Here is an 11,690-nt window from a genome sequence, read left to right as displayed (position 1 = left end):
CTCTCTGTAATTCACTTATTTATATCGCACTAAGTTAACCCCACACCTGACACCAACTGTAACGCGACTATTGTAATTACTTATAATTACAATAAAACTAGCGGTTCGTATTTATTTACGACTTTATTATTTATTTATACAAGTTTACTTTACAAACTTTGGCTTAAGACTAAACTGTATTTACAAATATGCCCGTATTTATACCCAGTTGTTATTCTGGAACAATCGACGCCCATCTCTAGCTATCAGCGTGTTCCGCCTACGGGTCGTATGTTCGAGAAGTTCCTCCTCCTTTCCGCCGAGGCCTAGATCATTCGATGACGTCATTCTCGAGGTGTTTACTGTTATACGGCGGTCGTCCAAGATTTCTCTTTTGTTACAGTATTAATAGTGAAGATATTTGGACTTAAATTTGTAGAGGTAGTGGTAAAAGGTATAGAAAGTGTACGGACAGTGTTCGCATAAAGTGGCTATAACAATTTATTGGGAGTATCCTCAAATATGCAAAATATATGAAAAGAATCTATAAAGTTCAATGAATTTAATTCTTTAATTCAATTTTACTCAAATAAGAGAATAAGATCACCATTTAGGCATATATTTCCAAATTTTAGACAAAAAAATACCATTTTGATTAAATGTCATAATTTGCAAAATTATTTCATTGGCTCATTTAAATTTCCAAAGCATGAATTATTAATTTGTTTAAATATGATTGGCTGTAAAAAGGACGCCAAGCTTAAAAAATTGAATTCAAGGAGAAGGTTCTAGGGATTCAAAGGGAAGAGACGCTTTTTAAAGCTATTCCCAAAAGATTTGGTTTAAAAATAAAAAATTCGGAAAATGCAGTCGAAAAACTGATCACAAAATAAACTTTAATGTTTAATCTTCGTATGAAAAGTGTTTTGAAGCAGAAGGGACTTTAATTAAGTCACTAAAATGGTATTGTAACCTGCATGGACTTGGGGAGAACCTGAAGCTCAATGGAAAACCAGCATTTGGATGTGTTTCAAGAAAGAATTCGGCTTCGGTGGACTATAATTGTCAGGTGACGTTATTATTTTGTACAAAAAACTATTTTCCATGATATCATGTTCAATAAAAATATTGAATATTAAAACATGCATGATCAAGATAAAAATTTTGAAAATTTAATACTATTTATTGCTTTGGCAAGACAATAATTTAGAGAGAAATATCCATACTTGCATAATTTGGTTTATTTTTGATCATAACCACAAAAGTCAATGACCTTTCATTTGTTTTCTTATAACTATAGATATAAGCCAGGATATGCGGTATAATGATATTCTAGTATTAAAATTTTAATGATAATTTCTGTATTTACCTTATTTGATGTTGCATTCAGCTTGTTTCTTTTATTTCAATATATTTGTAAAAGTTTTTCATCAGAATTGTGTTGTCTCTCCATTTTGTTTATGAATTCCAATCTATTAGCACAATTTGTCCATCTTACAACAGTTTCATGTCTCACGACCCCAAAGAGATAAGAGTTTCCTGTTATGTGTAAGTATTCAACTGAGCTGAGTTGGTAGGTACAATAGTTTCTTAATAGATGGCGCCCAATAGATTCAATAAAAATCAATAAATCAATAAAAATAAAATTCAATTATAAAATAAAATGTTTAATAAAATAAATCAATTTTAAATAAAATATAAAATAAATAGGGTTGTGGAATTAATTAAATCATTCAAAAAAATTTATTAAAATCATTTAAGATAATCATTAAAATTAAAATAAATAATAAATTAAAAATTAAATAACAATTATTATTGTTATTTAAAGGTCAATTATTATCAGAAATATATAATAATTGGCTATCCCAACGTTGTGGCACGAATAAATTGATAAAGGGCAAAATTGTCAGATTAAAAATAAAAGTTAGAGTTTGATATAAAACATACAAAATGGCAGATGGACGTAGATCTGTTTCGAAGACGACACAGGGAGAGGAACAGAAGGAAGAGAAATCTGACCTTGAAAAATTTATGGAATTAAGACTAACAAAAATGGAAGAAAATAATAATAAAATAGAAACAAAATTAATTCACTTGGATGAAAACAACAAGAAAATGAGAATAAAACTAGACGAGACTAGTCAAAAAGCAGAAGGAAATAGTAAATCATTAGAACAAAAATTAGAAGAAAATAGTCAGAAAGCAGAAGAGAATAATAAATCAGTAGAGCATAAATTAGAAGAAAATAGTAAAAAATCAGAAAGAAATAATAAATTATTAGAACAAAGATTAGGGGAGAAATTAGAAGAAACATTAGAGAAGATGGAATATAAACTTGAAGAGACATCTAAGAGACTAGAAGAACAAATTGAACAAAGGGTAAGCAAGAGTATTGGAGAAGTAAAAATGTTATATGAAGAAATGATGAATAAACATGAAACATTAGAAACAAAATTAACTTCTGAAAATCAAGAAATAATAATTCAAATACAACAGCATAAAGAAAGAATTAATATGGTAGAGGAAGATATGGAAAAGGAAGCAGAATGGACGAACAAGAGATTTATGATGGTAGATGAGAATATAAGTGAAATAAAGAAAGAACAAAAAACATCTAAAGAAAAGGAGGATCAATTGGAAAATAAATGGAAGATTGAAATAAAAGAAGTAAAACAAGAAATAGAGAAGATGGAGAGGAAGATAAGAAATACAACTAAAGGAACTATAATACATACAATTGAAACCTCAGATAACAGGATATATTTAAATGGAGATTATAAATCACCACATCCTGTACCATTCATAAGGATCCTCATGACCAAATCTTTACAATATAATAATTTTGATGAATTTAGGGAAGTTATAAGAAACCAATTAAGAGGAGAAGCATTAATTTGGTATACAAATGTAGAAAATGAATTAGAAAACTTTGAACAGTTCAAAACAAAATTTTTAGAATTTTTCTGGGACTATCGCGACAACAGGTAGTAAGATCTGAATTGTTCGGAGGAAAATACAACTCTAACTCGCGAACAAGTATGCATTTATATGCTATGCGACTATATAGTGATGCCCAATATTTAGATGGCAAATTAACAGAGAAAGAGTTGATTAACCATATAATAGTTCATTTTGAAGAGCAAATTGAAAATATTTGACTAAATTTTAATTTTACAGATTTTAACATGCTGTGTAATTTTTTAATAGAAAAAGAGAGAGCTTTGCAAAACTTCAGGCAAAGAAGTAATTATAATAATAACTCACAAAACTTTAATGAAAGTAATTTTAATAATAATAATAATTATAACAGAAGTCAAAATAATAATAAATCAAATAGTAATAATAATGAACGTGGGGGTTTTAATAGTCGATACAATAATAATAGGGGAAATAATAACAATAATCGGAATTATAATAATAATAATAAGCGACGAATAATCGGAGCAACGAGTATCAGACCAATACCGGGTAATTATAAGAAACAACCTTATCCCAGAGGCTAGACGCAATACCATCAGAAGCGAAGTCGAACGGGAGATTCAGAACGATGTTGTAATTGAAGATCAAGTCCCTGTTGAAGTTCACGAGCAGATTCCTGAGCTTGCCATACAAGAAACTCAACCTGACAATACAGAGCAGGAAAACAACGAGTTACGTGATAACCTAGTAAGCGAAATGGCACGTGCGGTACAGGAGTTTAATGGAACAAACCCACTTAGCAGACCACCGCTACCACGAATAAACTCTTGTAAGAAACTAGGTGCGCTGTTACAAATTGTGAACACTGAAGTTCTACCCATTTATGTCGCAGAAGCCCACACATTAGAATATTTGCACATGCTAATCTACTCTGCAGCAACAGCAATTGCTAATGTAATGGGCGTTAAGATCAGAACACGACGGGGTACTAATAACGGAAGAACTGGTAACAGAATTGCACCTTGGGAAAAAAGACTGCTCGGAAAGATTGAATTACTACGTAAGGATATTGGTATAGTCACAGAATACATACGAGGTGTAACAAGTAGAAAAGTCATCAGGAGAGCTGAAGAAATAATGCTGAGTACCGCAAGACACTCAAGATATGATCCAGAAAACAACACAGCCCATCAGTGTATGGATACATTAAAACAAAAACTCTCCGTTTATTCAGGGCGACTAAGGAGGTACAAAGTTAGTAACAACCGCAAAAGCGACAATGCTCTTTTTGAGAGTTCTGAGAAGGCGTTCTATCGAAAACTCAATTCCACTGTAGAACGTGTCGATAAGACTTACCCAAGCCAAGAAGAAATTCATGAGTTTTGGGGAAATCAACTTTCCACACCAGCTGCTCTTAACAACAATGCTGGATGGATAGAAGATACGACACAGAACTGCCAACACTACATTACTACCCTTTACGAACCCTTCACTACTGAAGAAGTCTCAAATATCATCAAAGACCTTCATAACTGGAAATCTCCTGGACCAGATGGAGTTCAAAACTTTTGGCTCAAGAAGTTTTGGAGTGTTCATGAATGCTTATCAACATTAATTAATCATGTTATTTCTAATCCGCAGGATATACCAGCATTCCTAACTCAGGGTACCACTTATTTAATGCCGAAGGATCAAAATAACACCCAAGATCCAGCCAAATACCGCCCAATTACTTGTCTTCCAACTTTGTATAAATTGGTCACATCCTGTGTAGCCCGGCGTATCTATCAACACTGTGCTCTGAACAATATCATAGAGCCTCAACAGAAAGGATGCGCTAAGGGTTCCATGGGATGCAAAGAACAACTCATCATCGACTCAGTCATTTCTAACCAGGCATATTCCAAAAAGAGGAATCTTTTTACTGCCTTCATTGATTACAAGAAGGCCTTTGATTCAGTGCCGCATGAATGGCTTATAGATATATTGAGAATATATAGAGTCGATGATAATATAGTGACCTTTTTAGAGCATATAATGACAGAGTGGAAAACTAGAATTCACCTTCAAATACCTGGTGAAATTAACATCGAAACTGAAAATATCGCAATCAGCCGGGGCCTGTTTCAAGGAGATTCGTTGAGTCCTCTGTGGTTCTGTCTAGCTATGAACCCACTATCTCAGCTATTGAACTCCACAGACGCAGGTTTTAGCATCAAAAATAACAACAATGTGGTGGCGAAACTTAATCATTTATTGTACATGGATGATTTGAAATTAATGGCTTCCACTCGAAACCAACTCGATGAGATGCTAAAAACTGTAGAAACTTTTTCTAATGATATTAGTATGCACTTCGGACTAGACAAGTGCCGTATTTTAAATATAGTCAGAGGAAAAGTACAGCCCGGAGGATTCGATATGCAAAATGGCCAGAACATCGAGGCCATGGGTGAAAACGATATGTATAAATATCTTGGAGTAAAGCAAGCGCGGAAAATTGACCATAAACAAATGAAAACAGAGATAACTACAGAGTTTATACGAAGGGTAAAACAGCTGCTTCGCTCACAACTTAACAGTAGAAATTTGTTTAAGGCACTAAACACCTACGCATGTTCCGCGCTTAGCTATTCGTTTGGCATTGTTAAGTGGACAAAAACGGACATAGAGAATCTTCAGCGAAAAGTAAGAACACACCTCACAAAGACACAAAAACACCATCCTAAAAGTGCAGTAGAAAGAACAACATTACCACGGAATCTAGGAGGAAGAGGACTTATGGATATAGGTGAGCAATTAGAAAAACAAATTGCTAATTTAAGAAATTATTTTCAGTTGCAAGCTGAGACATCTACTTTACATCGCGCTATTTGCGCAGTAGATGACACAACACCGATCAAACTGAGGGAACCAGAAATGCGCATAAACCACCTCACTAAAGACGAAAAAATGCGCACCTGGATGGGTAAACCTCTGCACGGGCGACATCCCAATGAGGTCAGCCAAGACTATGTCGACAATACAGCGTCGAACTATTGGTTGACATCAGGAAAGATGTTCCCTGAAACGGAGGGTTCATTACTGGCCATTCAGGATCAGGTTATACCAACCAGAAATTACCTGAAATATATCATCAAAGACCCTCAGGTTCAAAACGACAGATGCCGATATGGATGTCAAGCCCAAGAAACCATCCAACATATTACAGGGGGCTGCCAGGCATTTGCTGCAACTGAATACAAGGAACGGCATGACGCAGTGGGAAAAATCCTTCATCAGGAGATAGCTATCAAGCTGGGACTTCTCCAAACGGACCATCTCCCGTATTATCAATACGTCCCTGAGAGCATGCTTGAGGATGGCAACTACAAGCTATACTGGGACCGCACTGTGCTCACAGACCAAACAGTGGCACATAATAGACCAGATCTTGTACTAGTTAATAAATTAACAAAACAAACAACACTAATTGATGTGGCGATACCTAACAACAATAATCTACGTAGTAAATTTACTGAAAAGATCGCCAAGTACAGAGATCTGGAAATTCAAATACGAAGGCAATGGAGAATGCAAAGTACCCAGACGATACCGATTATCATGTCTACTACTGGAGTCATTCCGAAGACCCTCCTCGAAAGCATCAAAAAGCTGGGTCTGAATGAACATCTTTATAAGACCATGCAGAAAGCTGTACTACTCGCGACGGCCAGAAGTGTACGAAAATTTTTGGGAGATACACCTGCATTCCAAGTCACCTAGGGCTTGATAACACGGAAAGAGTCCCACCAGAGCTCAATCCTTTTGATACCGTAGGTATCTGGGATGAGTCAATTTTCCCCTTAGAGGGAGTGTGAGCCGTATGGCTAAATCTGAATAATAATAATAGAGGGTATTATAATAATGATAGAGGTTACAACAATAATAGGAATAACAATTATAATAGGTACAATAGTAATAATAACACACATAATAATGCTTTTAATAATCAAAATAATGATAACAATTATGATAATTCCAATAGCAATAGTAATAACAAATCATCAAGACAAGATTTTGACAACTCGAGTTCTGATCAGCATCCGAATAATCGTGGTAACAATGACAGAAGGGCACGATTTAGTGTCAATAATGTGGTGATGGATGGTGAAGATTCAAGTCAACCATCAATGTCATCCGGACAGATGGAAACATTTGAGCCGGGTTTTGTAGATCGCACCTGCTAGGCAATATTGCAACCAAACTGTATGAACATCATAGGGAATTTTTGGACATGGGAGTAGTATCTAAAAAAATTCAGGGGATTAATTTTTATTAGAGTTCAATTTTGTGGTATATATTTGAAAGTTTTATTGGATACAGGATCAGAGATTTCCTTAATTAGTCAAGAAGTTATAAAAAGGTTAAATTTAGAAGATTCATGTTTTAAGATTCCAAAATTAAGTTTAGTAGGTGCAAATAATAAAACAATTACTCATGTTAATAAAAGTATTGTTAGTAATATTAAATTAATTAAAGAAGCTTATATAATACAACTGATTGTCATTGATAAGATGAAATATGATATTATGATTGGATCGGATATGTTAGATAAAATGGGTATGGTGATAAATTATGAGAAAGGATTGGTACAAGTAAAGGAGGAGTGTATGAAATTTGAGGAAGAAGTATGTCCAGAAAAGGGCAAGGAATTGATGAATATGAGGAGAATGTATATGGAAGATAATGAAATATTTAATGAATTAAGTCCAGAACAGGGCAAGGAATTGATGTATATTAATAATGTGTTATATGAAGATGTTGAAGGTGATGTATGTAAAGGTAATATGAATATAATGGAGGAGGAATTAATATGTAAGAAAGAGTGGATAGGAGAAGTGAAGAAAATATTATTAAAGTATGATGGACTCATAAATGAGGAAAACAGATTCGCTAAAGATTATGTTCACAACATAGAAGTTAGAAACATTCAAGATTTTAGACCAAAAACATATCCGATACCATATAGATACCGAAGTGAGGTGAATAGAGAAGTAAAAAAGATGTTAGAAAATGGAATAATAGAAAAGTGTAATTCAAGAATAATAAATCCAATTGTCGTAGTTAAAAAGAGTAGTGGAGAATTAAGACTTTGTCTTGATGCAAGAAATTTAAATAATCATACCATACCACAACCCTAATAGCACAAGGACGTCCAATGGACGTCCATTGGACGTCCTTCACGGACTTTAGGGACGTCCTTTGGACGTCCGTTTTCGTCCGAGGAACGTCCTTTATACGTCCTATTTTGGTCCAAATGTCGCGCTACCGAACGTCCATTGGACGTCCATCTAAGGTCCGAGGGGACGTATATTGGAACTTAATCGGACGCAAATTGGACCTTAATCGGACGTCCTAGGGGACGTAAATTGGACCTTAATCGGACGTAAATTGGACCTTAATCGGACATAAATTGGACCTTAATCGGACGTCCTAGGGGACGTAAATTGGACCTTAATCGGACGTAAATTGGACCTTAATCGGACGTAAATTGGACCTTAATCGGACATAAATTGGACCTTAATAGGACGTAAATTTGACCTTAATCGGACGTAAATTGGACCTTAATCGGACGTAAATTGGACCTTAATCGGACGTAAATTGGACCTTAATCGGACGTAAATTGGACTTTAATCGGACGTAAATGGGACCTTAAGCGGACGTAAATTGTACCTTAATCGGACGTAAATTGGACCTTAATCGGACGTCCTAGGGGACGTGAATTGGACCTTAATCGGACGTCCTAGGGGACGTGAATTGGACCTTAACAGGACGTCCAATTTTGGTCCAAAGGCCAAGTTGTTAAACGTCCAATGGAGGTCCACCTAACGTCGGAGGGGACGTTCGGTGGACGTCATTTGGGCATTTATAGGATGTCCCAGTTTGGTCCAATGTCTTGCTGCTGAACATCCATCTAACGTCCTGGAAGGTCATTCGGTGGACGTCTAGCGACGATATTTAGACCTGTGGAGAATGTATTGTGGGAAATAAAAAATATATTTTTTAAGGAACTTATATTTCATCTTATATCAAATTACAATTATTGGATATTACAGTATTTACATTAAATTACAATACACTTCTCCAAGAAATTAACGCACCACCTTAAATATGGGGTATATTTGATGTCTCGTATTTCCTAAACCTGTTGTCCCATCTAAGTGATGTTTTTATAATATTATAGCCTAGGCTATAGGTTACCTCCTTAAGCTTGTCATGCTGTAATATATGTATATTATATCATATCGCTCTCTATAGTAATGTGATATAATATATATTACAGTATAGCTCCCTGTGCATGACAAGCATAAGGAGGTAACATATTCTAGGGCCTAGGCTAGAATATTATAAAAAAAATCACTTAGAATGCAACAACAGGTTTAGGAAATTCGAGACATCAAAAATGCCCAATTTTTAAGGTGGTGCGTAATGGGCTGTATATACAGGGTGTAACAAAAATACAGGTCATAAATTAAATCACATTATTCTGGGACCAAAAATAGTTCAAATGAACCTAACTTACCTTGTACAAATATGCACATAAAAAGTTTCAGCCCTTTGAAATTACAAAATGAAAATGGATTTTTTCGATTATATCGAAAACTATTAGCGATTTTTTATTGAAAATGGACATGTGACATGTGGCATTATTATGGCAGGAATATCTTAAAGAAAAATTATGGTGAAATTTGTGCACCCCATAAAAATTTTATGGGGGTTTTGATCCCTTAAATCCTCCCAAACTTTTGTGTATGTTCCAATTCAATTTTATTATTGTGGTACCATTAGTTAAATTCAATATTTTTGTTTCTTAGTATTTTTCAGATAAGGCAGTTTTTATCGAGTTGCGACTTCTTTTTTAATATGTCCACGTAAAAATTTTATGGGGGTTTTGTTCCTTTAAACCCCCCAAATGTTGTATGTTCCAATTAAACTATTACTGAGGTACCATTAGTTAAACAGAGTGTTTTCAAAACTTTTTTGTCTCTTTGTATTTTTTCGATAAGGCACGTTTTATCGAGTCTGGCTTCTTTTTTAATATGGTTCAAAATATACCTAAAAATGTAAAGCATAAATAAGTTTGCATATTATTACCAAGTCTCCATAATCGTACTTAACCATATACAAATATGTGGTGGATTTGACAAATATTCACAATATTTCGATAAAAATTGACTTTTCGAAAAAGCAATAAGAGGCAAAAAAGTTTTTAAAACGTTGTTTAAATGGTAGGTACTACAATAATAATTAAATTGAAACGTGCACAAAAGCACATTGTTTTCGATACATTGGAAAAAATCACTTTTCATTTTGTAACTTCAAATGAGTGATAAAGGCACAGAGACTTAGATCACGAGGTCACATTGAAAGGATGCCAAAAACGAGGACTCCGAAAAGGGTACTAAACTACACTATAGCTTCAAGAAAGAGAAGAGGAAGACCGGAAAATAGATGGAAGCAAGAGGTCGAAAAAGATTTGGAAAGAATGGTGTTACAGGGTCAGAAAAGAAAAATGAATAAGAGGAAGGAATGGAGAAAAATCACATATCAAGCCAGAGAAGATCTCAGTACATAAAGAAACGTGAAAATGAAGAAAAAACAAACTTTTCAAGCCATGGGCCTCTAAGGCCCTTGGTGCTATTAATATATAACTTCAAAGGGCTGTAACTTTTCTTTTGTGCACATTTGTACTAAGGTAAGTTAGGTCCAATCAAACTATTTTTGGTCCCAGGATATGTGATTAAATTTATGACCTGTATTTTTGTTACACCCTGTATATATATAAAGGTTATATTTGGTTCTTGGGACATCAAAGTATATTTTTTAGACATTCCCTGGATATAGTCACTGATGTGACATACCTCCGATTTGTTTTTTCATGAGTTTTGTAAGAGAGACTAAAAACTTTTTTATGGTTACCTCCTGTTTTCATATATTTTTTGACATGTTTTGTAGTAAATTCAACTATCTATTTACTACAAGACATGTCAAAATTTACATGTGAAAGCAGGAGATGATCCTAAAAATGGTTTTTCGTCTCCTACAAAATTCATGAAAAATCAGATAGGAGAATTTGTACATTACAATTCTCTGATGTTTGGGAAAAAGGGCTTAAGTCAGAAATGCACATCGATAATGTTTTGATGATTTCTGGACCAGAAAAATCGGCTCTTTTTATTGGTACATACAGTTTACGTCTACAACAGTTTTTTGCTGGTCCAGAAATCATCAAAACATTAGCAATGTGCAATTCTGACTTACGCCCTTTTTGCCAAACATAAAAAAAGCAATCTGGTCATAACTGACCAATGAGCAATTTTAATTTAACCTAAATTACTAATGTTTCTTAAAATGAAGAGCTTACCCGATAGCGTCTCTTATCTAATCTAACAAGATCGTGCACTATTCTAACATACACAGCCACATCACGCACTATGCTCTGCTTTTCACTATCACCTATCACTCAAACTAGTTCAAAAGGCTTTGTCCTCTTCAATCTTCTAGTTTGCCCAGTAGTATCGAGGAGGATTTCCTCAATATTCTTGTACTTATTTAAGTTGTTTGTCGGGATTCCTGCTATCTTCTTGATGATTATATCCAGGTTCCATTCCTAGGTATTAATATTTGTTTATAAAGTAATAACTTATTATGCATGGACAATGTTGTTTCTTCCAATTAGCCAATACACTTTTTATATCTTTATTTTGGTTATATCTGGTTTTTTGTAGACCACTTTCAGCTGATTCTAA

General features: G+C 34.3%; 1 protein-coding gene across 1 annotated transcript; it reads left to right on the top strand.

Moving 5' to 3' along the window:
- Nucleotides 1–1,929: 1,929 nt before the first annotated feature.
- On the top strand, nucleotides 1,930–3,046 carry LOC126882613 (uncharacterized). The gene has a single exon (XM_050647586.1). It carries the CDS (start codon nucleotides 1,930–1,932, stop codon nucleotides 2,965–2,967), a length of 1,038 nt encoding a protein of 345 aa, XP_050503543.1. The 3' UTR covers nucleotides 2,968–3,046.
- The last annotated feature ends 8,644 nt before the right edge of the window (nucleotides 3,047–11,690 follow it).

Source organism: Diabrotica virgifera, chromosome 3 (genome assembly GCF_917563875.1).
Source record: "Diabrotica virgifera virgifera chromosome 3, PGI_DIABVI_V3a".
NCBI classification, from domain to species: domain Eukaryota; kingdom Metazoa; phylum Arthropoda; class Insecta; order Coleoptera; family Chrysomelidae; genus Diabrotica; species Diabrotica virgifera.
This window is presented reverse-complemented; position numbering and strand designations above follow the sequence as displayed.

Bases quoted from the DNA above. Each gene is read 5' to 3' on its own strand.
- LOC126882613 (XM_050647586.1), top strand. From the start codon at position 1,930: ATGGCAGATGGACGTAGATCTGTTTCGAAGACGACACAGGGAGAGGAA.